Source organism: Agelaius phoeniceus, chromosome 24, assembly GCF_051311805.1.
Source record: "Agelaius phoeniceus isolate bAgePho1 chromosome 24, bAgePho1.hap1, whole genome shotgun sequence".
Classification (NCBI taxonomy): Eukaryota; Metazoa; Chordata; class Aves; order Passeriformes; family Icteridae; genus Agelaius; species Agelaius phoeniceus.
The window spans coordinates 2732738-2759492 of NC_135288.1; the positions used below are offsets into that span (position 1 = coordinate 2732738).

A 26755-nucleotide genomic window follows, 5' to 3' on the forward strand; every position below is an offset into this window, starting at 1 on the left:
ATGAGATGGGGTATCTGGGGCAAAATGGGAATCAGTTCAAGTTCAACGTGGTGCACAACCTCACAACCAAATAATGAAATATAGAGGAGTTTATCTGGGCAGATGAACTTTTTCAAAATTGAAAAAGTGTTTTGGAAAGGTAATCAATGGAATTAAGGCAAATAGCTTAAACTCATTGAAACTTAGGCTTTGTGATATTTGCATATCAGCAAAAATTAGGTCTTTTTTTCTTTTTGAAGAGACAGACACAAAGGCACTTTGAAATCGACTTTAAAACACAACACTGAAGGAAAAATAAAACTCAAGCTGGACAGGTTGACAGCTGAATTATTTGCATTCACAACTCTAAAATACAAAACACAGAGCCCAGAAACACTGAATATTTGGAGAATGACTGTCCAGTGACAAGTATTTATAACTGTGTGAGCACTACTGAGAAAGCAAATTGAAGCTGGTTTCACATTCTACAGAGCAAGTAGAACTCAAGATGCCTCACCAGCTCAAGAAATACTACATCCAAAAGCACCTTCCAAATGAGCCTTGCCAGGCTAAAGCTGCTGAAATCCCCTTCCCAGCACACTCCAGGGTTCAAGGTGCACCATGAATTTCACATTAAAAGTCACAATAAGCAGGCTTTAAATGTTTCTTTGGTTTCAGTTCTTGAATTCCCCCCAAACAACTGGTATAGGTTGCTCACCCTCAACTTCAACATCCCTGCTGAGTTCCCTTTCCAACATAAAACATTGAGTCAGCCCAATGATTCAGCTGCACATTGCAAAAGCCAGTATGGAGCCTGTCCATCACCCCAAACAGGAATTCAAGACTTCCAGAAAGTCTTCAGGCCAGATTTCAGTCTGAATTTCACATCAGACCTGACAGTTGTGTGGAAGATCTCATGGCAGCTCCAGGACAGAAGGGCTGGGTCTCACCACTCAGTAGAAATGCACTGGGTGTTTTTTAAAAGGTCCTTTCCTCAGGATGCTTAGGAGCCTTCCCAAGAACAGAGTTGACTAAAAAAACAAAGCTGAAAGTAGCATCACTAAAAAAGTCTTTCCCTTTGATGAACATAGAAAGAGCCTCCTGCTTGGTCTGAAAGACCAAAGACTTCTCTTGTTTTTGCCTTTTGGCAAGAGAACAAAATAAGCCCAGGAAAAGCCAGTTTCAAGGCACAGTAACTTCTATGACTTATTAATAACACATAAAAGAGGGAAATCAGTTTTCAGACCACCATTAGCAAAGCCATAGCAGCAGCTCAAATGGATTTTCACCCATCACCAGTGCCACAGACACTGCAATCAGACTCCTCTGACTGCTCCAACTCAGTAACTCACAGTCACCCTCACGTGTAAATCAAAGCAAACACACAGTCATCATCTGACAACCCCAAACAGAGCAGCCCTGCAACATTCATTAGTTTCCACCTTCCAAAAGCTTTCCAAACTTAGGAAAATCCATGTTATTTAAGACCTTTAACTGCATTAATTCCTCCTTGCTTAGTGTTTTCACAGCAACAAGAGCAAACTCCAAGGCTGGCAGGGAAATTTCTGTTCCCACCACATTCAGTCCCCTCCCCTGCTAGAAGCAGGGATGGTCCTTGTGCTTCCAACTTTTCCAGCTATTCCTGTGCAGATAATCTTACTCCAGAGCATGGGAGCCTCATTCCTGCTGAGCTCAAGCACCTGGAAAGGAGCAGCTGCTTGTGCACCTCGACAAGTCCAAACCCATTCAACACTCCAAGAGACTCAGAGAGCGCCACCAGGATCGGTCTAGGACAGGATAAGTTTTATTTCCAACTCACACATTCTGGAAGCCATTTGGCTTTTTTTTTTCCAAGCCTATCTAAAGCTCTAGAAAGATTTCAACTCTCATGTAGATAAAGGAAACACCAAGTTGTTACAACCAACAACTAAACCATCTTATTTTTGGTGGCAGAATTGATTTAAACCTGATACAATCTCGGTGTGGGGAAACTTGTCCTTTTCTCTCCACCTCAACTACACAGCAAACAAAGGTAAAAACAACTCCTCAGGTACAATCCAAATACAGAGCGTGTAATTTTCCTTTCAGGAAAGAAAAAAAAATAATCATGCTGTCCCATTAACCTAGTTACATGCCCAGCAGCAATTTGACTCAAGTCCCATCAGCAACAGCGTGCCATCACCTATTCCAAAAAGAGGGAGTGCGCCCTGGGACACCTTCCAAAGGTAAAGAATAAACCAGAGGAATAACATGCACCAGAAAATTTCACTAGCCTAAAAGCTGATTTTGCTCTCCTCCCTTTGATCCTTTTCTTTTTTAAGAACACATTCTATTTTCTTCTTCCAGCTGTTCCACATCATCAGCTCCTGTTTGGGAGAAAAACGGAGTCCAGGGTTTGGGAAGGAAAGTTGTACAGAGAGGGCTTGAAATTACAGCAAGTGTAAAACACAGCACCCTGAGAGTCTCATCAACTGCATTCCCTTAAAAAACAAGAAGAAAAAGTAGTTTCCCCTGGTTCCTCCAGACCACAGGGCACACCACTCCTCCCCCCACATGTTCATGCCTTGGAACAAACACCAGTTTTCTCTTCCCCATTCATTCCAGAAAAGCTTTTGCAATTGCCAGCAACCACATTCAAGTCACAGATAAAGTTTCCTACCAAAGCAATGCCTGTAAAACAGTGATACCCCATCTGTAATTCCCCAGAGTAAAAATTCCAGCAACTCTAATCATATTAGTGGATTTACACACAACTAAAGTTGACAGTTGACTAGCCCTGAAATTGCTGGATTAGGGGAAAAAGAAAATATAGGTTACCCCTGCCTTCTAAAGGGAGATCTTCACTGCTAACTCCTACTACTAAACAAAAGTGGAACAAATGCACCAGCTCAACACATCCCAATGTTTGCTAACAGAAAAGCCTTTCAGCCTGAAAATGATGGATAAAATCCATCCCAGATAAAATAATAAAAACCAGGTAAAAATCCTTCTAGGTCCCAACATCTAAAAGGAAAGTTATTTGTTCTGAGTCTCCTGTTACTGTCTCAACAACTTCTTACACAAACTCTGCTCCCAAATCAGAGCTGCTCATTAAATACACATATATTTAACAGGATAAAGTAACCCTCTCCCAGAGACTTCTGCCAGAGAACATACACAATCATGTCCTCGGATGTGAGAAGAAAATAAGCCACTTGAAATCACATTTTTAGAATGATTTTCTCCAAGAGATTTCACCACAAAAATCTTACAAAGCTGGTAAAGTGACATATCTGTGCTCTAACATGATTAGCTTTTGTCATTAAATAAATTAAAGCTATTGCTGCTTGAAAGAACACTAAGATGTGCCAAGGCTGGGGAACATCAACAGGGGAGATGGCAGAGAGGGCTTAAGGCACTTTATTTTTTGGCAACACGCTCCCCAGTCCGTGCTCGTTCCTGCCCTGCAGAGGAGCCACCACCACCAGAGCAGCAGGGAAAGTCTCTTCTCCAAGCTCTTCTGATGTTTGATCCCCACAGCTTCAACATTTCTAAACAGAAACACTTCCCAGGCAACACCTCTGCCCCCTTCCCTTCATCCAGCAGAGATCTCAGAACATCCCTCCTCAACTCAGACACAGAGAGCAAGGGACACCTCTGATCTCAGCCTGGTCCCTCCTTCCCCCTCTCACCTCTCCCTCCCTGTGGGGACTGTAATGCTCCCAGCACTTTCCTCCCCTCCTCTGGCATCTGGCAGAGGTTTCCAGCTGTGCTCTGGCTGGTGTCAAAGCTGCACAGGGAGTGCTTCACACCAGAGCCACCACCACGCTCTTCAAGCTGACTTTTGTGCCCAAATCCCTTGTCCTCAACTCCAAACTCACCAACAGACAAACTCCAGAGAGCACAGAGCTGCTCCCTCGGGTTCTCTGGGAAAACACCACTCAAAATGGAAGTAAAGGAGGGAGGATGGCATTGGCTGCAAACTTCCAGAGGGGATCACAGCAACCCAGAGACCCCAACCCTTCGGTGCACGCTGCAGATTCTCTCCTGGGCAAAATTATTGGGCACTTTCTCCTCCAGCTCAGCTCTTGGCTCATGGAGAGACAACAGAGAACCCCACGCACCCAGTCCTCCTCAAGAATCTTGATTTAACCAGATCTCCAAGGCAGGCCTGGCATCCCAACACTGGGCAAGCACTGCCAGGAACTCACCCCCACACAGCCTCAGACATTCCTCAATGCCATACTGTATTTCTTGCTGTCCTCCTGGGCTTTGGGGAAGCTGCTTGCATCCAGAAGATGCCACCCAACACAGCAGGAACCAGCACAGCACCTCCTGAAAGGGACTACAACACAGTTAGCTGAACAATGCAAGAAAAACTAAAACTAAATTACTGAGGCAATGTTAATAAAACACACGTTTCCTTGCACAGCAAGGATGGAATTCACAGAGGTCAGTCCCCCAAACACCAATCCTTCCTCTCTGCTTCTCAGAAAAGGAATTAACAAGGAGGAAGAGAAAAAAAAAAATTAGTAACAGTGTGTTGACACCCACCCTGAGCCTGCCACAACCTGCAATAGCCTGAGGAACACCCAATTTTTCAGAGCTGCCCAATCCAATACGGAAGCAGCCACAGGGACAGATTAAAGTCAAGTTTACTGATGCCTGCACATCAACAACCAGGAACTCCCTTCAAACGTGAGGAAGCTGGGAAAAGAAAACAAAACCCTACTGACACCAGCCCTGAGCTGCAGACAGCTCTGATTTGGCTCTGACTGAGCAGTGTCACGTTAACCAGCAGCTGGAGGTGTCACCCCAGGTGCCATCCATCAACCTGGCTGTCCCTTACAAGCCAATGTTTGCCCATGTCTAGGCTGGGAAGAAACTGGTGACCTGATTATATTGAGCCACAAAATTTATTCACAGCACAGGGACTTTTGAAAGAACAGCTTAATGTAAGACACACAAAAAAATACTTCATTGCTAAGTGGGAGAGTAAAGAATTCCCACCCCAGCTGTGGAGTGTGACATGTGTCAGAAGTACCATTGAGGTAAAACCACAAAGGCCCACAGTGCCCTTGCAGCACCTTTGTTACTGCACCTTTTTATGGAAGAAGTCTCACTGCAGACTTCACTGGAACTTCTCCTGCAGAGGCAGGCTGGCAGTCAAAGCCAAGAAGGGCAGATTGGGATTTACTTTTTATAATATCCCTTCTGTGTGTCACTTCACCCAAATAGGGGTCAGACTCCAAGTGAAGGATTTATCCATACTGACAACTTCTGAGCACAATTTCTGCCTGAAATCAGGTTTGGCTGAGTACTCACCACCACCAGAGCCACAGAATAATCCCAACTTACTTTTACACAGGAAATGTAACTTCTTAAAGCCACTGTGTTAAGGAAATTCCTCACAAGTCTGTCTTGTCTTACAGCAACTCCAATAACTTCCTATTTAGCAGGAAACAGAATGAATCTCACATCCAGACATTTCTGCTCTTCATGTCCATCACTTTCCAGCTTCTCTTTCTCTCAAAAAATATTATTTTCTAAAAAAACTTTTCCTTCCCCCCGTATTTTAATTTTCCCTCCCTCATGCCTTGTTACATGCAAATGCTGAACACTTCTCTCTCACACAATTTTTATTTTTTTCCAATTACACAGATATTGTTTAATTTCATGATACATTAAGTCTGAAACCACAGGTATTTCCAAAGTTACAAAGTTCACCAGTAAGAAACTGCTTTGGTTTAAAAAGCCCAAGTCAGAGAAACCTGCAACTCTTTTATCTGCTCTGAGGTAACAGTGGCTCAACAGTTGTATCAAAACACAGAGAAAAAAAAGAAACCAAAGAGGGCTAAAAATAAGGCTGAACTCAGATGACCCCCTGCACTCCAGTAAATCAGGGATGAACTCTCCTCCCCGAGCCTCGCTCAGAGCAGCACTGAGAGGTAACAGCTTTTGTTTATAATCAAACACAGCTTTTGGTGGAGGATAAAACCAGCCAGGGCACCTGAATAAGCTTCACCAGGACACCCGAATAAGCATCAAAATTAAAGTGTTTGAATATATTGCAAGCACAGATCAGTAGTTCAGGAGTTAAGGAGATATATCGGTCAAACACAATGTTTTCAAAACAGGCATGTCTAGAAATAAAAATGAAACTGTGTCATTTTAACCTCTCTACTTTCATACCACCAACTTGTCATTTCCATCTAACGCTTCTCCCTCCCTCTGTCCCTGCTGCTCACGGGGTCCAGCTGGGTCCCCAGGACAGGACACACTGCCAGAGCAGCCCCAGCTCCCCCAGGAGCTTCTCCAGCCTTTCCAAGCCCTTTTGTTTTTAGGCTGTGCTCAGAATAAACCCAAACTTCATCCCTCATGTGCTCCATGCGACACTCACCAACAGCAAGAGCCACAGCAGCTCAGCCCCGCGATGGACCCAGCAGGCTCCCCCCAGCAACACCCGGGAATAAAATGCTTCGGACAGCCCAGGGAAACTGCAGCCTTCAACTGCCAGGGCATCCAAGTGCCACCTTCCCGGGAAAAAAGCCCCTTCCCAGCAAAACCAGCACCTTGCTGGGCACGGCCCGTGCACGGCATTCCCACTCCAACTCTTGGAACGTCCCTCAAAACCGAAGCAAATTCTCCCCGAGCAACAGTTTTACTTACCACCACCCCGCTGACTCTACTGACAGCACCTTCCCACTTTTTTTAATTCCTAAAGCACCGGTTGGAATTACGGAATGCCACAAATCAGGCAAAAGTCAGCCAGCAAAGAGAACGTCCAGGGGTTTTCACTTGACCCAAACAAATCCGTAACGTCAACAGTCTCATGATTTAAGCAACGAATTTGTTGTCATGGCAGGGGTGATTCTTGCCGGAAGTTCAAGAAAACAATGGACCTAAACTGATTATAAAAGGGCTGGGTTTTCCCACTTCCAAAATGAAAGTGAGAGGAGGAAAATGCTCATACACAGGGAACACAGTTCTGAGAGCACAGAAAACCACCCTGTACTTCCACCTTAAAATCCAACACACCGCCAAACATTAATAGCAAAACACACTCCCGACCGTCCCTGCACCATTCCCCGATAACACAGCACGGAGATATTTCACAAAGTGTGTTTTTCACATCACACTCCCCCCCAAAACTCCAGAGAGGCCGGGGGAGAGAAGAGCCAGTTTGCCACGGGATGCTGTCGGACGCTGCAAACAAAACCTCAGGCCGGCAGGCACTTTCCTGCTGATCCCTGCAGTATTTCCCTCCTGACTCGGGGCCTACTCGCAGCACAGAACCCAAGACCTTTAAAAAACACTCGCAGCCCCCGCCGGCCTCTCTTTGTAGCAGCGGCCGCTTTGGTGGGGGGATTTTGGGGAGTGGGAGCCTCCTCCTCCTCCTCCTCCCCATCACGTGTGGCCTGGCAGGGAAAGCTGCTCAGTGAAACGTTCCACCTGAGATTTATTCCCACCAGCCAAGTAGGAAAAATGAAATAAAATAAAATAAATCACATGAAAATCGTCCCCAGCTGTAAATAATAATAAAAAAAAACCCTGGGTTTAAATTCGCCTGGAAAAACAACAAAACCAAAGCACTTACCTGGGCAGGACCAGAAGCAAAACTGAAGAACCATTTATAATTAAAAGTTTACCCTTGGGGTCACCGCTGGTTTGGGGGAGGGGGAAAAGGGACCCCCTGGAAAGGGCTGACCCTCCAAACCAGCCCACTGGGGAGGTACACGGCCCCCCTTCCGCGGCGCCATCCCAGCAGGTGCAGCCCCCCTTCGCAGGGGGCCCCACACACAAACAGCCACACAAAAAAGAGCCGGGAACCCCTCAACAACCCCCACCTCACACACCCCCCCGGCTCTGGGGGGCCCCGCGACCCCCAACCCTCCCCCGGGCTGGGGGGCCCCGCGACCCCTCACCCCCCACCGCCCGCAGGCCTGGGGGCTCCCCGCAGCCCTCACCCCCCCGGCTCCGCTCGCTGTGGGGCGGGGGTGTCACCCCCGAGCCCCCGGGGCAAAGGATACTGTTGGGGCGGCTGTGGCGGCAAGGCCCTGATGTTGGGGTGAGGCGCCGGCGCCGGGTGAGGGGGAGCCGGGGGGGGAGGCGGCCCCGCCGCCGCCCCGCTCCCGGGGCCGGTCCCCGCCGCCGCCGCCGCGCCGGGTTTCAAAGCCGCCTTCTGCGGTAAACTCATGGCCAAGCGCAGCCACCACCCCGCGGCGGGGAGCGGGGCCGGGGGGAGCCGCGGAGCGGGCCGGGGGAGAGCCGGGGCAGCGCGGCGGGCCGGCACCGGCGCCGGTCTCCGTGACAACGCGCCTCCCGGAGGGCTCGGGAGAGGGGCCGGCGGGGAGGGAGGGAGGGAGGGGAGGGAGGGAGGGAAGGGGGGGCGGCTCAGGCCGCGCTGCTCATGAGCCGGCGGCGGCGGGGGGTCGCGGTCGCCCTCGCCGGGGGCAGCGGAGCCGTTCGCGGCGGCGGCTCGGGGGCGATGCCGGCGGATTTTCCTCACTGGAGTAGCGGAGCATCAAACATGGCGCTGCGGCCGCCTCCAGCTGTCCGGCCGGGCGGGCGCTCGGGCGCCTTCGGGCCGCTCCGGAGCCGCTCGGCCCAGAGCCGATCGGCGACCTTCGGCTCTTTCCGGAGTCGCTCGGCCCACCTCTGATCGGCACTCTTCGGCTCTTTCCGGAATCGCTCGTCAGCTAGCGCCGCTCGGCAAACCTCGGGTTCTTCCGGAGAGGCTTTCGCGCGCGCAAGCGCCTTGCCCTGCACCCCCTCCCTCCCCTCTCGGCCCAGCACCTCCCGTGACCCCCGCGCTCGGTAAACTTCGGCTATTTCCGGAAGACGAGGGCGTGAGACAGGTCGGGAAGCTTCGGAGGGGCTCGGAAGAGGGAATCCCGCCCCGCTCGTAGTTCTTCGGAGCTTCTCGGCGATTTTCGGAATCCCTCGGGATCGGCGCGGGCACAGCTTCGGGCACACTCGGCTCGGCTCGGCGAGACTTCGGCAGTGCTTGAGGGTGAGGGGTTGGCCCGAAGCTGTCAGGGGCCCTCTGGGTTTCTTCAGCAGCCACCCCATTGAGGGCTTCCCCTGCCCCAAAACTCACCCCCAGCCCTTATTCCTGGCGTTTGGAGGGACTGGAAGGGGCAGCACCACAGCCCCCCCGAGGCGTCGTGAGGGCCAGCAGCCCTGAATGCAACATGGAAGCCTGGGACCCCCGGGACCCCCTTGGCTATGAGGGCTCCCACAGTATCCACCCTACCGCGGGCCCGAGGAAGGGACTCACCTAAAAAACCTCACCACCAGCTCCCTTACCAGCCCTACAGCTCCCAGGCCCAATTCCCAGCTCCTGGGGCAGTTGACAGGGGCCACACTGTGGCCCCCTCATGAGGGCAGACAGTTCCAAGGGTGACAGGGTGGCTGTGAGGGACCCGGGGACCCCCAAGGCAGCCCACCTGTGGCAATGGGGTCCCTCTAGACCTGCCCTTGTGGGGAGACATGTCCACCTGACCCCACGGTCACACCAAGCCTTCACCCTCCCAGGGTAGCCACACCACCACCACCACATTCACCATTTCACACCTAACCTGCAGAACCCTCCTCACGGCCACCACCTGAGCTTGGCAGCGGCCAAGGTGGTTTGTACCATCTCAGGGAGATAAAAAGCACCTCAGAACAGATTCCGGCAGCTGCCAGATTGTCCTGACTTGTCCTGCCTTGCCGCTGGCTGCCGAGGGCTCATTCCAACCCGCTGGCACCTTCCAACGTTCCTGCCGCGCCGCACGTCCCAGGGAGATGCTCCCAGCGCCTTCGCTGTGCCCACAGGTATTGCTGCCCCAGCCACCAGCCTGGGGTGCTGCTCTAGGAAACCTTCCCAGAGCTGATTTGTGTTCCGTCTGCTGCAAATTCTGAGCAGCTGCAAGTTTAGGAGGAAGATAATGCTTTAATTCAATCACAAATAAACCCTTAAATGTGAAAAGCTTCTTTTACTGAACTGAACAGCTCTCATGGTGGTGTATTCAGGGACCTGGAGAGTAGCTGGTACAACCACAAGCTGAGAGAAGAGGTCTTGAGCACTAAAGAAAACCTACCTGAGAAGTCACATCCATCCCTGTCTATGCAATGGTCTTGTTTATACGCAGAGAGGTAATTTTGAATATTAAATATAAATCTGACGGTGGAGAATCTGGACTGGGTGTTGTTCACTGGAGCAGAACTCAGCACAGTGGGCAAAACATAGTAGAAGGGTCTTGAGTATGTTTTCCCTTTGGAGTCAGACTCTGAGTTATCTAACAATGGGGTTGTGAAGGGCAGGTTTAGGACACCCAAGGATTGCAGTGAGTCCAGAAGCCCTCCCTCCTCTGAAGTGTGTTCTCAGAAGGAAAGCTGGGAGCTGCCACACAGGTCTCCATTAAAAGCAGCCCTGCAACTAGGATGCTTTATCACTTACTCACATGCTACCCGGAGGGTACAGCCACCTCCTGCAGTGCCAGCAGGCATTAGTGCAGCAGGGGAAGGTGATCATGTGCTGCTCTGTGTCCCTTTCTGTGCTCTTTGTTCAGCATGGGGTAAGGGAAATACCTGGGAGGAGGTGAGCTCATACATACCTCACACTGCCTGTGGGAAATGGGGGGAAATAGGAAACACTGAGATTTCTTTTTGAGGGGAAAGAGCCCAACCAAGCCCTGCCAGCCTGTAAAGAAGTCCTGACTGGGGAATATTTCTATCTGAACACAGGAACAAATATTTAGAGGTGGCTGTGGCTGTTTTTTCTGAGTCAGTTTTCCTCAGCAGCCTTCAGCCTGCCACATTAACTAATTCCCCACCAAGAAAACTGAAGAGAGAAATAAGGAGGACCAAAAAGAAAGGCCAAATCCTCCTCCACTCCCCAAAACTGGGAATCAAAGGAGGAACTTCTCTCATGGTATGGGATTTGCCCAGGTACTGATGGATCTCCCATCATCACAGAGAGCTGCTGTGTTCCCAGCACACCTCTCCTGCTGGGGAGACAATTCTCCCTCCACAGCTGGTAAAGACTTGGCTGTTATTACTTGGAGGGTGCAAGCAGAGCTGTGTGCTCTGGGGGGTTGGTGCCATTCCATGACCACCTCCTGGCACAGCCCCTCTCTAGCTACCACCGTTTGCATGGAAGGAAATTCATCTCAAAAGCAAATTGACATCCATGGCTGCCTGTGTTCTACAGAAATAGCTGCCTGTAAACACAGCTGCAGAAGAGCTTCCCAACTCCAGGATCTTTGCATATAACACTTTTTGCCTGTTTAGAAAGGAAAAAAAATGGCATTTTCACCATATTGTCTGCTGAAGCTCCCAAAATGTGCTGGCCAGGTGAAGAATCCAGGCTCCCAGCTCTGCCTTAAAGCCCTCCCAGAGTCAAAGTCTCTCCCCAGCCATGTTTTTCCCTTCTTTTTATTTTTTCCTGAGAAGAAAAAGCAGATATGTCTCCCTTCTACCTTACGTAGGACGATTTGGCCAACAAATCCTGCAGATTTTGGAGCCTGAGTGAGTTCCAGCTGGATTCACACCCTTCTTGCCGCCTCTCCATTTTGTTTTTCCTCCTCTTTTTCCTGCTAGCTCTGTTAGCACCTGGGAAGCGATGTGTCACCGTGGGCAGCTGGAGCCCACAGTGCTGATCTCCTGTTTCAGAGCATCACCAGCCCTTTTTCCAGTCCCACCAGCCTCTCCTGTACCTGCCACAGCAGAGACACAACCCCACAGCACAGAGTGTAGGAGGACTGCTGTAGCTGTTGGTGAACTTAAGGAAATACAGGAGTGGGGTATCCCCTGAAGGGATGCTCGTGAAGAGAAGAGCCTGAAGTGGGAAAAGCACAAAGCACAAAGCCATGGTCCTGGGAGTGAGTGAGGAGATGCAGCCTTCTTGACTCAGTGATCAGAATGAGCAGGTCCCAGCTGCAAGGTGGGATTTAGAAACCTGCTCCCCACCTCCCACTCCCCATCCTCCTGCCTTCAGGAAGGTATGGTTTTTCAGGGAAGCTTTTGGCCCTAAAATCTGGTCATTCCACTAGGTGACCTCAGTACTGTTGTGATGTGTTAGGGGTCAGATCCTACCTGGAGGGAACAAAGGAGGAAGGAGAGGGGCAGTTCAGATGGTTGGGTTCAGCCTCTCACCAGCTGTCTTGGCCCCACAAAACCTATGAACAGCCCCCATTTCCACCTCTGTTTGTAGGCTCCAGCACGCTCCAGGTGCCTGCTTTCACCCAGCACAGCACAGCAGCACCTCCCTCTTTTGGCTTCTCCTGCTTTTCCTGCACTGTTCCTCTTCCAACACCCTCCAGACAAAAAAAAAAAAAAAATCCACCCAACATTAAAAAAAAAGAAAAACAAAAAGGTCCTGCTTGGAGCTTTCCCCATTCTTCCCCCTGCCTGGGCTCAGCCCTCGGCAAACAACTCAGGTCTCAGCCCTCCAGGGCACAGCTGAGCGCACAACAAAGCGAATACCACCCAGGACCAGGCAAGCCCACACCAGGAGCTGGCACAGAGCAGGATGATTCACCTCCTGCCCGCTCTCCCTGTGCCCACAGCCTCCCAGGGAGGAAAACTCCCCCACCTGCACCCAGCACGAGCAGCCTTGACCACAGTGTCCCCTACCACAACACGGCTCATGGTCACCCTCGAAGTCCTTCCTGCCCTGGGGCTGTGCCTAAGCCATCACCTGCCTGGTCTCTCCCTACAACTAAATCCCAGAAGCCAAAGTGTTTCCTGTTTGGATGGTTAAACCACTTTTAACAGCATCTCCATGTGACGCCTGTGCTCCCTTCCTTGCTCCTGTGCAGCTGGGAAAACACCCTCTCACCCCAGCCCCACTCTATTCCTCTTTGCCTTACACCCACGCTGTTCTTCTCTTTCCCTAGGAATGCAGGTATTCCACCACAATTCAAACACGTGGGGCCACATCCAGACCAAACCAGGACGCCGGTAACGTCGCTGGTTCCTGCCAGCCAAGCACTGGAGTGTGCAGGCAGCGATTTTCTCGGCTCCACCGCCCTCTGCGGGTTTGCGCCATTTCCAGGCGGATCTCAGGGAAAACAACGGCCACGGCCGCTCTCAGCGCTGCAGGAAACCGAGGGCCTCACACCGAGTCAGGCAAGCAGAAAGCCAGTGCTATTACTACATTTTGATTCCATCTGGGTGAGAAAACACGGTAAAAACAGTCAGAGAAGTACTTTAATGTCTTATTTATGCAACACCCATGTCCCCAGCTCACTGCTGGCTCAGTCCTGCCTGTGCCAGCAGCAGGAACACTGTATTCCCAAACGTTTGCTACCAGTGGGCTGCAGCCTCCTAGTTTTGCCCCAAATCCAGCCCCCAATAACAATTCCTAGGTTAAATAGCAAAGGAATACCCAGCACTTGGTGTGGTTAATGACCATCAACCCTGCCAGGCGCTGGGGTGAGGCTTGCAGGGAGCCTGCAGTCCAGGTCCTGCCTTGCATTTTTTGGGCAAGCCTGATGAAGCCATGGAGCATCTGCTCAGAGTAAATGCTGGCCTGTTATGGACCTGGCAGCATCCCACCAGCATCACCAAGCCATAAATAAGGGAGTTTGGAGGGAAACCTGAACAGGGCCTGTGCCGCTGGATCCAACCGCAGCCCAGCCAGCCAAAAACTCACCCAGGAGGAAGGAAAAGCATCTGGGAAAGACCTCCCTGCCAGGGAGCTGTGTGGGGCCATGCCATAGAGATGGAAAGCAAAGAGCCACCTGCAGTGAGAGAGAGGTTTTTGGGCAAAAACCCCTGGATTTAGCCTCCAAGAGAGGCAGCAGTCACCAAGCACAGGCTGGGAAAAGCCTTGTTGGCTCAGTTTTGTCAGCACAGGACAGTCTCAATGGTGTAGACAGGGAGAAGACCACAAATAAATGGATGCAGACCCTCCTGCTATAAGAAAATTAAAGTCATGATCAGCTCCAAATCCAGTAAAAAGTATTTATTATTTCAATTACAATAAGCCTCATGCGTAGGGTGAAAAAATAGTTACAAAAACCCAGCCCCTTCCATCCCTCCCTTTACATATAAATATTAAAAATCCCTCTAGGTCTCTGCTTTGTCTAGTGCGAGATGACAGCACCTAGCACCTGAGCTCCTGTCAGTGCTTTCCCCTCAAAACAAGTATTAAAAACATCCCTTAAAAAAGTCCCTCAGCCCCATCCTGATCACTTCTCACACTGGTGCCAAACCAGCTGTGGAGGGACAGAGTTCTGGGGGCACATGGTGCTTTAGGAGCTTGCAGTTTCCCAGGCAGAGGGCAGGCTCGGCATGAGAGAAGCAGCGGCAGGAACCGCCTGCACTTGTCTGGGAAGCTTTAGGGCCAGGAAATCCTGGCTGGCCTGGCTTCAGAGGAGAGAGGAGGGAGAACAGGATGCTTCATCCACCCCATCACCACCTTGGTTACATCTTTGGTTATGTCAATTTTTCCCTTTACACTCTGAAATTAAAGCTAATCCCAGGAGCTGCAGCATCCCGGCACAGCCTCTGTGACTTGCAGCATCCTCCAGCCCTGTCCCCAGGCCTGCTGTCCCTAATTTTCCCATCAGCATCCTCTAAGGATAGTCCCTCCCAGAGAAAACACAGGACCCAAGACTAGAAAGATATCCACAGCCCTACCCAGCTTCCCTTGCCAAGGGACTGTGATCACAGAGTACTGCACCTATGGCTGCACTAAGTAAAAAAAATTAATAAATATACTAATCTTTTACTAAAAAAAGGCTTTTAAATGCATTTTCCCTGAAAATTTCCAGTGTATTCCACAACACATGAAAAAAATATATGTATTTCCCCCTCCTCCCCCAAAAAAATATATCTTAAAATACTTTCCACCCTTGTGTGCGCATCTTTGGAGAGAAGGTGGTACATCAGGTGCATTTAGACACGCAGACAAACCTGCCACTGCTGGGGGTTCCCTTTATCACCTCCAAAACAGAGGGGTTTTCCATGTGGTGGGTCAGGCTGGAGCGCTGTGTGTGTAAATACAGGCAGTGCCCACAGATGCCTGTGCCTCGGCACTTGGCCCGGTCATGGTGGCAAAGAAGAGACCCCCAAACCGAAGTCATTTCGCCAACAAGCGGGGGATGAGGAGTTTTCACAGTGGATTGAACCTCGGACAATGCCAGGGGCACAGACACTGCTCCGGCTGAAGAGTCAGGCTCTCCGTGGCATGGAGAAGTGGTTTGAGCCTCAAAGGACTGGGGAAGCCCAGCTGTTGGCAGAGGACAAAGCAACCAGCCGCTGGTTCCCTGGGGCACTCGCCCATCACCAGACTTCACACTTCTTGAGGGGGTTCATGGGGGAGCCTGGGGGGCAGCTGAAGTGCTCAGCGAACTCCCGGGAGTTGGAGACGGTGCCGATGACGCGGAAACGCGAGGGACTGTGGGGGTCGGTGATGAGCCCCTCGTGCGAGCTCTCTGGTGTGCGAACTGAGCACCACACCTGCAAATGGAGGGCAAGGGGCCTGAGTACTGACACCCATCACCATGGGGCCAGCCCGGTGCTGAATCCAACCTCTCTGCCTGGGTGACGGGGCCAAGGCAGCTCGAGCTGCCGTTCTGTCTTCCTTTGTAACCAGCACCACCCCAATCTCATTCTCCATCCACTACATCATCTCTGGGGGACTGTTTTGCCATCACACCCTCCCAACCCCATCTGGGCATGCTCCACCTCCAAAAATCTGTGTGCTCACCCTCCCAAGGTCACCACATGTACCTGTGCAAAGCCAACGAAGAAGAGCTGGTAGTTGGTGAGGCCGAGAGTTGGGAGTGTTTCTTCATCTCCATTCTTTTTCAGCCAGTTTTGATATGCCTGAAAACCAGGAAGCACAGTGGGCTCAGGAGACAAATCCCACCACACCATGTCCCCCTTCGAATCTCCCCAGCCCCGTGGTCCTACCCGGTAGGCGGCCTTGAGGCCCCCGTTGTCGGCGATGTTCTCCCCGAGGGTGTGCTTGCCATTGACTGCCTCACCGTTGACAGTGTAGTTGCTATACTGCTCCACCATGCACGCTGTCTGATGCTTGAAGGCCTCCACGGAGGAATTCTTCCACCAGGGACGCAGGTTGCCATCTTTGTCATATTCCCGGCCTGCAAAAACACAGTTTTGGATTCTTCATCTCATACTGGCCACCCCTCCAGCTGCCCACCCACCTGGCCGTGGTTGTACCTTGGTCATCGAAGGCATGTGTCAACTCATGGCCCACCACCACGCCAATCCCACCAAAATTCAGGGACCTGCAGGAGGGTAATGCAGAGGTTAAGAAAGCAGCTTTTGCTCTCCACAGCCATGAAACTTAGCCAGAGATTTGGATATAGGAGGAAAGCTGGGAGACCTGCCCTCTCTGTTTTCCCATGGCTCTTACTTGGGGGACGCACGGGTGTAAAAGGGGGCCTGGAGGATGCCAGCAGGGAAGACAATCTCATTCTTGGTGGGAGAGTAATACGCGTTGACCGTCGGAGGTGTCATGCTCCACCTGCAGGAACAGAAACACGGCCATCATGGCAACACAAGCCATCACCAGTGTTTGCTCCAACAACATCCACTTTTGTTGCAAAGCCGTTGTCCTAAATTTATCTTCTCAAAACCAGCACAGGCTGGTGGACACCAAATCCCAGTGCTCCAGATATGCTGATATTCCCCACTGAGTACAACAGGGAAGTGGAGCAGAGGACTTACTGGTCCCGGTTTGGCGGTTTCCGGAGCTGGTCAGCCGTGACCCTGGCTGAGAAGTTGTAAAACTGCATGACATTCTCAAAATAGAGGTCGGACACGGCCTCGTACTGCAAAAGAACAAGGCATGAGTGGTGTGTGGTGATCGCCCAGCCCCACTCCTCCCTTCACAGCCATGTCTGAGCCTCCAGAGCCAGCAGAGTTATGGCTTCTCCTGTTTCTCCTCCTCTCCAACATCTGTAGAGTCTCTGGAGGGAAATGAATCACCATTACGGAAAACAGCTCCTCCTTTTCCCAGGCAGGGATCCCAAGAGCCCCAGCCACCCTAGGACTGGCCCACAGCTCTCTGAGAAGTCCTGAGAGAAGGGCCAAGGACATCAGTGAGACCCTTCTGGAGGAAACCTGGGGTTCAAGGCTGCCCTGAGGCCATGGTGATACAGACACATCCTGTACCTCCTACAGAAAACCCAGGGGACATATCTGACCTACTCACGTCATTAAACACTTTATCCAGTTCCTTGGGGTCCATGATGAATTTGGGATAGCCAATCATGTTGTAGATGGCATCTGCCTGGAGGGTGACAAGGACCAGAGTGCTCTCAGTGCCAGAGATGGAGAACAGGCTCACCCTGTTACACCATCCTCCACCTTCATCCTCTCCCCAGCGCAGCCACCAGCGCCTCACCTTCTCTTTGGCTGATTTCCTCGTCTCTTCATCCATCCACTGCAGGGTCTCCAGGCTTTCCTCGAAGGCAGTTTTAATCTCCGCGATCATTTCCTCCGCCTAGACAAAACAAGGCAGCACAGCGTCAGTCCAAAGAGCCGGCTTCCTGTCCCAGAGAGGTCAAGGACCTTCACACCACAGGGAAGAAGAGGGTGGGAGGCCAAGACAACACATGGTGAAAAACCCGGCATGCGGAGATGCACAGTGAATGCAACACGGTGGACAGAGAAACATTGTCTGTCCTGACAGTTCCACCACTGTAGAGGCTTTCCCAGCACCGGGACTCGCGCGCTGCTGCCTTGGGGACGTACCACCTGCTTGCTGTCCTCAGCAAAGGTGGCCTTGACAAACATGGCCCCCAGAGCGAAGCCCAGGTTGTTGTCCGTGTCACTGATGCAAAACTTCCAGCGTGGGAGGCAGCTCTGCATGGGAAAGGAGGTGGTCACTAGCAGTGGCATGGAACAAAGCCCTCCACATTCCCACCCCTTGCTCCACCTGGCCCATCCAACCCTCTGCCACCCCAAAGGCTGCTCCACATCTCTATTGTTTGGATGCCACATGAGAGGGCCTTGAGATAAAAAACCATCACCATTTTAATGGTGATTCAGGGGCACTGAGGACTTCACCCTCACCTTCTTTGTCCCATACATCACTTCCATGAATTTTTCCTCGGCATCCCGGAAGCGCTGGTCAAGGAGTGGGCTGGTTTTCCGCACCAGGTTCCAGATCATGTAGTTGTTGAGGAGACTATGGTGAGAGGAGGTGAGTAGGCAGCAGCACATTCCTGCCCACCCTGGGTACCCAGGTCACCATACAGGCTGGGGGTTCTCACCACTTATCCGTGGCCAGGATGAGGTCAGAGACCTGCTCCAGGTACTCCTTGGCATAGACCACAACGGGCTCTGACTCATTGAGCTCCACAGGGTAGAAGACTGTGGAGAGGAAGGGCATCCAGTCCACAGCCGGTGCCAGCTCCTGCAAAAGCCACAGCGCTGCTATGGACCTAAAAACCATCGCAGGAGGTGGCAGCTGCTTCTTGAGCTGGAATTGGCTGTATCAATCCCCATTTGATGAATTCAGCTGATTTTGCAGAGGCCAGTTCCTATAACAGCAGCATCCTTGAAAGGTTGAAGGGGAGTAAACAATTTCCTCCCACAAAGAAGGAGCAGAAAGTGGGGTGGGTGTCAGAGATGTTGACACAAGTTACAGCCCCTCTGGGGACACTGGGAGGTGACCAGGCTGACGTCAAGGGCAGCAGTCCCAGGAGGACATAAGTGCTGCAGTAAGTAGCTGCTGGCCTCAGGGGTGGTCTAGAGGCTGAGAGGAAGGGTCAGGCTAGGATTTCCCCAAGGAGGACGTAGGCCAAGCTATTGCACAAGAGCTTCCCAGGCTGTGTCAGCTGGTGTAGGATTCCCAGAGGAGCTGCGTCACCTCCACCCATCCATCCCACTTCCCAAACTAAAGCAGAATGAGGAAACTCGCCAGCTCCATCCCTACCTTCAGTTCTCCTGCTGTCATTTTATGGTAGATGACCTCCTCATCCCGGTGCTTCTCCTGTGGGATGGTGATGTTGGCCAAGGCTGTCTCAAAGTCCAGGATCTGCTGCATCTGCTGCCGCGTTGACTCCTCATCGGTGCCTCCCAGGAACATCCCCAGCTGCACCATGTAGTTCAGGTACCCGGCGAGCACCTGCGCGGTCAGGCAGGTGGGATCAGCACGGCAGGTGCCACCCACCCACAGCATCCCCCCAGCCAACCCACATTTCCCCTGACACCCTCACCTTCTCGTTCTCCGTCTTGTTCAGGTAGTAATCCCGTGATGGCAGGCCCAGCCCTGACTGATCCACCTGGATGACGTTGCTGTTGGAGTTCTTGGAGTCGGCGCTGACGTAGACGGAAAAGAAGGGCGAGGTGCGATAGTGCGCCGTCACCTCCCGCAGCGTCTCGTTGAAGTTGTCACCAGCACAGGTACCTGTGATGTTCCAGCCACCCAGCTGGGGACAGACAGCAACCAACTTTTGAGTAAGAAACAACCACCTGAAATTGCTTCAATATCCCCTCAATATCCATCCTGGGGGGAAACATCTTGCAAGGGGGCTAAAAAGCCCCATTATAGGATTATAAATCTCTGCCTCTGCCTGCCTGACCTGGGGGATGCTCTTCTGCAGGAAGCACTAAGAATGGAGTATGGAGGGTGCTGGGACTGCCCATGACTGAGCTTTTCCCCCCATTTTGCAGAGGGAAGATGGCTTTTCCACAAGGACTGGGACAAACCTTTTGGATGAGTTCCATGAGCGGGGTGGCACGCAGCTCCTCGATCTTGCTCTCGTTCATGCAGGCTTGGTAATAGCGCTGTGCCTTGCGCTCTGCCTCACTGGACACATTGGCCGTGGTGTTTTCTGTGGAAGGTACCCAGAGAGAATCACATGGGGCTCCAGGGATGGGCATCTGCTGGACCCAGAAGGATTCAGCTCCATTCTGGGCAAGGCCAGGCTCCAGAAAGGCGCCAAGGATTGTCCCAGTAGTCCCCACCATGCCCCCAAGGACATCCCATTAGCCCCATCCCTTCCTGGCCTCCTGCCTCCCCTCTCCTTTCCCACCCACAGTGACTGCTCCAACTCTTTGGGGACAAAAGATAAAGAAAGTAAAAACAAAAAGCATTTTTATTTTTCCAGCAGCTCTGATATTCCCAGCATCATCCAGCCCTGGGTGCTGCCCTTGCCTCTGTGCTGGTGCCCCCCAGACCTGTATTATTTATTCCTGCAAAAAGGAACAATAAACCCATTTTTCTCCTCTGCCTCCAAAACCTTCCTTTCATCTCCCCGGCTAAAATTCTGCTTTCCCAGAGGGTTTTTGGGGTTTTTTAATTTATTTTCCTGATGACACAGCTTGCACCTTTGGCTTCCCAGCTGTGTGGTTTTATTAACTAAAGGTCCCTCAGCACCAAGGAATTCAAGGAAATGCCGACCACGACCACTTGGCTGGAGGCCCAGTCTCTTCTCCCGGTAAAACCAGCGCCAGATTTCTGCGGGAAAAGCCAGGGACGAAGCTGTTCCCGCGCCACCCCCTTTCTCTCAGAAGATAACACTCTTCCCAAACCTTCTCTTTCCAGATAATCAGCCCTGGCGCAGTGGAAAGTGCTGATAAGGAGCCAGTTGTTTGCTCAAAGCTTGAACAAACCGTCCCCGCCGGTTGCTCGGATAAGCCGCTCTGCTTCGGCGTTCGCACGCAGAGCCTGAGCCCAGGACCCTCCCTTTGCTGTGGCAGTTTTGGCCCCCCCAAAATGGCCATACTGGCAGCCAGCCCCCCAAAAGGCTATTCACAAAGGCTGGAAGTTATAGCACAGGAAAAATATATATCCTTGGGGTGATACTGGGGCACTACAGCCTCTGGACACAGTCTGGAATGCACATCCTGAATGTCAGAGCTCCTGGGAATGCCACCATGGGGTTTACAGAACAGAGGCCTTTTCCCTACTCAGCACCACAGACTAGCAACACCACAGTCAAAAATCTCAGGACCATCTAGGAGAGCAAACACAGCCAGGATCCCTTTCTCAATGTCCTCACAGCACACATGTCACAGACCAGTTTGATGCTGGAGTTCAGTTCCAAACTCGAATTTCCATGCAGATGTTTTTGGCATCCCCGGGACCCAACGGGGCCCCTGAGCATTGCGGGGTCCCACCGCTCCCACACACTCACCCAGCAGGTGCTTCATGATGGCCTGGTTGTGCTCCCAGAGGTTGTTGAAGGTGCCCCAGCGTGAGTGACCATCAGGGAGGGGGTTGGCCTTGATCCAGCCCCCGCAGGCGTAGCTGAAGAAGTCCTCGCAGGGATTCACCGTGCGGTCCAGTGAGCTGAGGATGGAGCTGGTGATGGAGATGCAGGCTTCTGACAGGCACACGGCAGGTGGCCCTGGGGGCAGGGACAGGTTCAGCTCCTCTGCTGCAGCAGAATGAGCAGCACCACAGAGCATCCTGTCCCGAGCTGAAGGATGCAGGCAAATACCCCCCCTGGTTCCTGAGCATCCCACCTTGTACCTTACCACCATGCTCTACAGCAAGCAATATGGACTAGCATACTGACCTATGTCTGATCATCTTGCCCTATCATCCTATCCCAGGGCAAGCATCTCATCTTATGCCCAGAGATCCTGCCCTGTGCCCTGTCATCTACCCTGGGATGAAGGATGCAGAGAAATGTTGTTATAGGACACGAAAGAACACAAGTGCACACTGCTGTTCTCAAGATGAAGGAAAAAGGGAAGTTTATTTTCTGACTCCCAACATTTATAGTTTTCCAAGAGTGACAGTGGATTGGAGGGTGACAGTGCCACCTCTCCAATGACACTGGACAGACTAACAGTCTATCAACTTTCTCTTCTTTTATAAAGGAATGCAAAACAATGAGTTATTTACAGAAAATGTGTGACAAAGTTTGCTACAAGAATGTCAACATCAGAAGGCTTAGAAAATCTTAAAAAATCAAAGCAACAGAGAAACAGTCCATCCTGTGCTCAGTCATCAAGTTCCAGGATAAAGGATCAGAGAAACACCTTATCCTGCATCTGAGCATCTTGGGGTGGGGCGGTGAAGGGGTGCAGGTGACCATCCTGTCTTGAGCCCAAAGATACCACCCCACACCTGAACATCCCGTTTGATACCCAAGAATCCTGTCCTGAGGTGAGGAGTGCTGGTAAGCATCCCACCCTTGCCCTAGACAGTGCATTCTGAGAACTCCCCAGCAACCCACTCTGGTCAAGTGGGCGGGATCCCTGCGCAGTTGTTTGCTCAAAGCTTGAACAAACCATCCCTGCTGGTTGCTTGGATAAGCTGCTCTGCCTCAGTGTTCCCAGGCAAAGGCTGAGCCCAGGATCCTCCCTTTCCTGGGAGTTCTGGCCCCCCAAAAATGAGCAAAGGACTTACTGGCTCTGTACTGGAAGATGAGTCCCAGCAGACAGGCCACGAGCAGCACCGCCAGCACCCCCACCAGCACCAGCAGCTGCTTCTCGGCACGCGTCCGCTCGGCCCAGCAGCCCCGGCTGCCCCGCGAGCCGCGGAAGTTCACCTGCGGGAAGAGCAGCGTCGTCTCCCCGCTGGCAGAGAAACTCACTGACGCAGCCCCCATTTTGCTTCCCACAGCCCAGAGCAGAAATTCAGCCCCGGCAAGGGATCCGTCATGGATTGGGCTGGGAAAGGCAGCAGCTGCCTTCCAGAAACAGGGCAGGAAGGGCGGCACAATGGCAGGAAAGGGAGCGGGACGAGCGCTTTGGAGGGCTCACCTGCTGTCCCGTGCCACCCTGAGCCCCTCCTCGAGCACAGCGTAACCCCACGGCTGTCCCCGTCCCCACTGCCAGCACTGGGACAGGGTGGGGGCTGCATCACAAAATGTCTCAACAGGATACTCCCACTCAGCCAAAAAACATCCCCAGGAAACATCTCGATGTGACGGCAAGCGGAGACGGCCCCGCCGGGAAAAGTAAAAACACATTTGGGGTAGAAACCACCATTCTAGAGACTGCTGGAGCTGGGACTGGGACCACGACAGAGAGGGTCTCTCCAGACCTGAACCTTTCCCAGTGAGGCTGGACACTGGCACTGGTGGAGTTTTTTCTTGCCACCCTCAGCCCTCTTTAAGCTGCTTTCCTGCTGCTTGGGGAGGAATTAACCTAATCCCCTTTTGTGTGGGGACAAAACTCCCAGTGCTTCGATAATTGCTCACCCCAGCCATGCTGGGAAGGGGTTTGGCAGCAGAAAAACTGGGAGGTGGAGTGTTGAAACAGTGCAGGCAGGATATGGCCCTGCTGGCTCCCTGTGCCAGAAGGGGAGCGAAGGGCAGCAGTGGCAGGAGCCAACATGGCTCTGCCCATACTGGACTTTACCCCCCAGACACTGGTCAAAGGTAGAAAACCCTTCTGTACCCCCTTTGCTGCTTTCCAGGACACAAAATTCCCTTTTTCCTCCCTAAAAGATACATGAAGCTATACCTGAAAGCCATTGGGGTATCCATCACTGTCACCAAGGGACTCCAGGGGGTCTTCATCATCCAGCGTTGCCCGCTTGTAGGTCGACATCTGCACAGGAGATCAGCAACAGAGGTGCTCAGTGGCCTCAGAATGAGGAAAAGATGAAGGAAAAGGAAGGTTTACACACCTTCTAAAGCCACCTCTTCCTTCAGGGAGCAAAATCCCGAATGGCTCAGAGGTAGTAAAGCACTACACAAACGCCGGAGGATGGTTATGGAAAGCAAAGAGGGCCGGAGCCAAGAGCTGAGCAAAGCCCGAACCCGCCTCACTTTCCCCCGGGGCCGGGTTGTGCAACCTCCCCTTCAGCCTGGAATAAATCCGGATCCACCTCCGCCCTGCAGCGGGGAGAGCGACCCCCCTGTGCCAGGGAACCCCGGAGTGCCAGGCACCTGGGAAAGGCTGGCAGCAGAGAAAATGGCTTTTCTCCCCGGCACTCCCGGCTCGCCCGCGCTCTATGCCCCATCTGCGAGCCCCGCGCACCGTGAAACACCCGGAGAGGTCCCTGCGAGCACCCAAAAGCGACAGCACCAGGAATTTCAGCTGCGGACGGGCTCCCTCCCGGCGCCGTGTCCCCCGGGCATTATCTTGTGCCTGTGCCCGCCTCTTATCTCATCCCCGGCAGAAAAACAAGGAAAACCTCACGGGTTGGCAGCCGGCCCTTATCGTGCCGCCGCCGCTGTTTCCTTCCCCCTGGCACTGCCCTGCCATCCAGCCAGATTGTCTCCCGATGGAGCAAACAACCCTCCACTCCCCACCGAGGGGCTGAGCACCCCAAAATCCACCGAGGGGCTGAGCACCCCAAAATCCACCCTGACCCTGCCACCAATAGCCCGAGCGGCACCACTCACAACCCTTCACCCGCAATCAGTGCAGGGAGGGGATTTAAACCCATCTGGATGTCCCCATCCCGCTGCCATCAATCCCAAAGGGATGAGTTGACCCAGACCCCGCACAGCCGTGCCTCAATTTCCCCAGGCAGAATGAAAGCACCGGTTCTCAGCCTTGTTTCCAATAGCAGCATTCCCAAACCTCCCTTTGCACACTTAATAACAAGTCTCATCCTCTCCCCGAATCCCAAATCCCAGCCTCAGTTTAATTAACCACAATACCCACCTGGGGAAGAAAAAGGGTTAAAACAAAGAGGTGGTTTCCCTCCTCGGTTGTATCGAAACCTCTGTTTGCAGCCCCAAAATCTCCCCTGGGCGCCCGCCTAGAGCCTGAGAACCGTGAGGCAAAAGAGCCTCAACTGCAAGATTTTATCGTGGGGAAAATCTCTGTTTAGATCCTATTTTTTCCCACCCCTTTCACTTTTTTCCACCTATTTTAGTACTTCGCACATGGCTGAAATTGGCAGCTCCGGGTACAAATCCCCGCTCACGCGGTAGGGGGGATCCATGAAGCCCCCACGGCTCTGCAACAACAAATTCCTGGAATCCCAGCTTTCACTCCATTTCCTGAGGAAATGCAATCTTTTTTTCCCTCAGCGATCCCCCACCCCGCCTACCCCAGCCTGAAAACAAGGAAAAAGACCAAAACAAGAATCCCTTTCTGTTCTCCTTTCACAAGTGATGTGCTGGCTCAACCCTGTACCAGCCATCAGGGAATCAAAACTGAGCCCGAGTTCCCCAAAACACCCCCGAGAGGCACTGGGGTCGACCCTCAGTATCCTTAATTTGAGGGGAAATCGGGCCCGGGAGGTATTTTTAACACCCATATCCTTCATACTGGGGCCATAGTAGCACCTCGGGGTGCTCCCCACCCTCTCCAGCAGGTGAAGCAGGAGCACCCCTTTTTGTGGAGGCAAAACGGGGTAGATTTTGTCGTACACCTCCCCCCTCCAAGCCTTTATTTGCTTCAATCCGAATAAAAACGCATTCTCCCCGCTCCAACAGGGTGGGGGGCACCCACACTTTACCCCCCGCGCAAGGAATTTTCACTCTCTTTACAACTTACAAAAACCTCAGCATTAAATAGCCCGGTTTTGCCCCAAATCGCTCCTTCGCTCTATAAACAATAAACCCCACGTGCTCGGAGCCCGCACATTCCCAGGAAGGCCCGGGGGGGCCCCAGCGCCCGGCTCTGCCCCGCCGGGGGAGCCCCGAGCCGGTACCGGGCACCCCGAGCCTCCGCCGGCTGCTTTCAATTCCCGTCCGGGCGCCATTTCGGAGCAAGCGCGGCCACGATCGCCATGGCGATTCCTCGCCTCCCTCCAGCCCCTCCAACGCCCCAACTCCACCCTGAGCCCCCCAAGCCACCCCCGCGCCCCCAAAGCCCCGCATGGCAAAGCGGTGCCCACCCGCCCCACCCCCGGCACCCATGGGTGCCCCCGCACCTCTACAGCCCGCAGCCAAGCGCCCAGTGAGGCTCAGCTTGCTGATTAGGATGTCCGGGGGTAATTAGCAATTCCTGGGGTGTCGGTGTTAATCAGGGGTGCTGGGAAAGTGTTTTGGGAGAGCCCCCTGTTTTCTAGGGAGCCCTGACTGCAGATAAAGTAATTTTTTTGAGAAAAGCTTAAAAAGCAGCAAAAAAGGGGTTAAACTTAAAGAAAAAAAAATAAATAGGGAGGAGTGCAACCCAGTTTGGGGGTGTTCGCAAACAGCCCCACAAAAGTGGGTTCGGTTGGGTGGGGGGCGCCCCCCCCTCTTTGCAGAGGGAAACACGGTGCAAACCCCCGCGGGTCTGGGTCAAGAGTGGATTTGGGGGCGGCGGGGGAGTTGAGGGGGCACCCCGAGGGGGGCACCCACTTTGGGGTCTCCGCCTGGTGACCCCCCGGCCACAAAGAAAAAGCGGCGGGGGGGGCCCGAGTGGGGCACCCAAGGGTGCAGCGGGGTTCCTTGGGGGTGTCTTGGGGGGTCCCTTGGGATGCTATGGGGGATCCCTTAAGGGTCCAATGAGGGTCTCACGGAGTCCCTCGGGGGTCCAAAAGGGGTCCCGCGGGGATGCCGGGGGGTCCCCCGCGATGCAATGGGGGGGGTCCTCTGGGGTTACAAAGAGCATCCCACGAGAGATGCATCACCCGGCGCCCCGCTTCGGCCGAGCGGCCCCCACTCAACCACCCCCAGATCTGGGGGTGTCGCTGGGCCCCCCCACTCACCATGGCCGTCACCCCACTCCCGCCGGCCCCGGCCCCGATGGGGCGAGCGCCCGCTGAGCCCCGGCACCTCTCGTGACGCCGCCGCGGCCTAGCGAGGGTGGCGAGGGTGACGAGCAAAGGATGTACCTGGGATGGGAAACCAATGGGGCCGCGGAGGGACGGGCTTCCCGCACGCCTCCTTTAACTCTTTCGGGGGGCCCCGAGCCCCGTTTGGGGGGCTCCACGTGCCACGGCGCTGCCGACAGCATCCCCCCGAGGCAGCCCCGGCTC

General features: G+C 53.0%; 2 protein-coding genes across 16 annotated transcripts in view; both read right to left on the reverse strand.

Annotated features, from left to right (window-relative positions):
- The window catches only part of EIF4G3 (eukaryotic translation initiation factor 4 gamma 3), a 149655-nt gene extending 141124 nt beyond the window's left edge, over positions 1-8531 (reverse strand). For 6 of the 11 annotated variants that reach the window (XM_077190213.1, XM_077190212.1, XM_054648004.2 and 3 more), the window contains exon 1: positions 7989-8531. In XM_077190213.1, coding sequence (XP_077046328.1) covers positions 7989-8155 — 167 coding nt within the window. In that variant the 5' untranslated portion in view covers positions 8156-8531. The remainder of the gene's footprint in view (positions 1-7988) is intronic. The other 5 variants (XM_077190214.1, XM_077190210.1, XM_054648006.2 and 2 more) reach the window with 1 other exon arrangement.
- A 5355-nt stretch (positions 8532-13886) lies between these two features.
- Positions 13887-26755, reverse strand: ECE1 (endothelin converting enzyme 1). 5 transcript variants are annotated; one of them, XM_077190283.1, is made up of 18 exons: positions 26612-26755; positions 23353-23439; positions 22292-22433; positions 21069-21281; positions 19639-19763; positions 19146-19358; positions 18863-19054; positions 18198-18340; positions 17998-18112; positions 17677-17787; positions 17327-17425; positions 17135-17212; positions 16648-16751; positions 16334-16444; positions 16138-16205; positions 15868-16058; positions 15685-15780; positions 13887-15411 (listed from the first exon to the last, which is right to left on the reverse strand). In XM_077190283.1, exons 2-18 carry the CDS (start codon positions 23437-23439, stop codon positions 15235-15237), a joined length of 2265 nt encoding a protein of 754 aa, XP_077046398.1. In that variant the 5' UTR covers positions 26612-26755; the 3' UTR covers positions 13887-15234. The 5 variants fall into 5 exon arrangements, with proteins under 5 accessions (XP_077046398.1, XP_054503997.1, XP_077046396.1 ...); XM_054648022.2 differs by having other exon boundaries at positions 26486-26619; XM_077190281.1 differs by lacking the exon at positions 26612-26755 and adding an exon at positions 24505-25595.

Excerpts from the sequence above, each read along its gene's own strand:
- ECE1 (XM_054648022.2), bottom strand. Across the intron at positions 21,282-22,291 it reads CATCTTCCAGTACAGAGCCA|GGCCACCTGCCGTGTGCCTG; the intron begins GTAAGTCCTTTG and ends CCCTGCCCCCAG. Across the intron at positions 16,059-16,137 it reads ACATGCCTTCGATGACCAAG|GCCGGGAATATGACAAAGAT; the intron begins GTACAACCACGG and ends GTGTTTTTGCAG.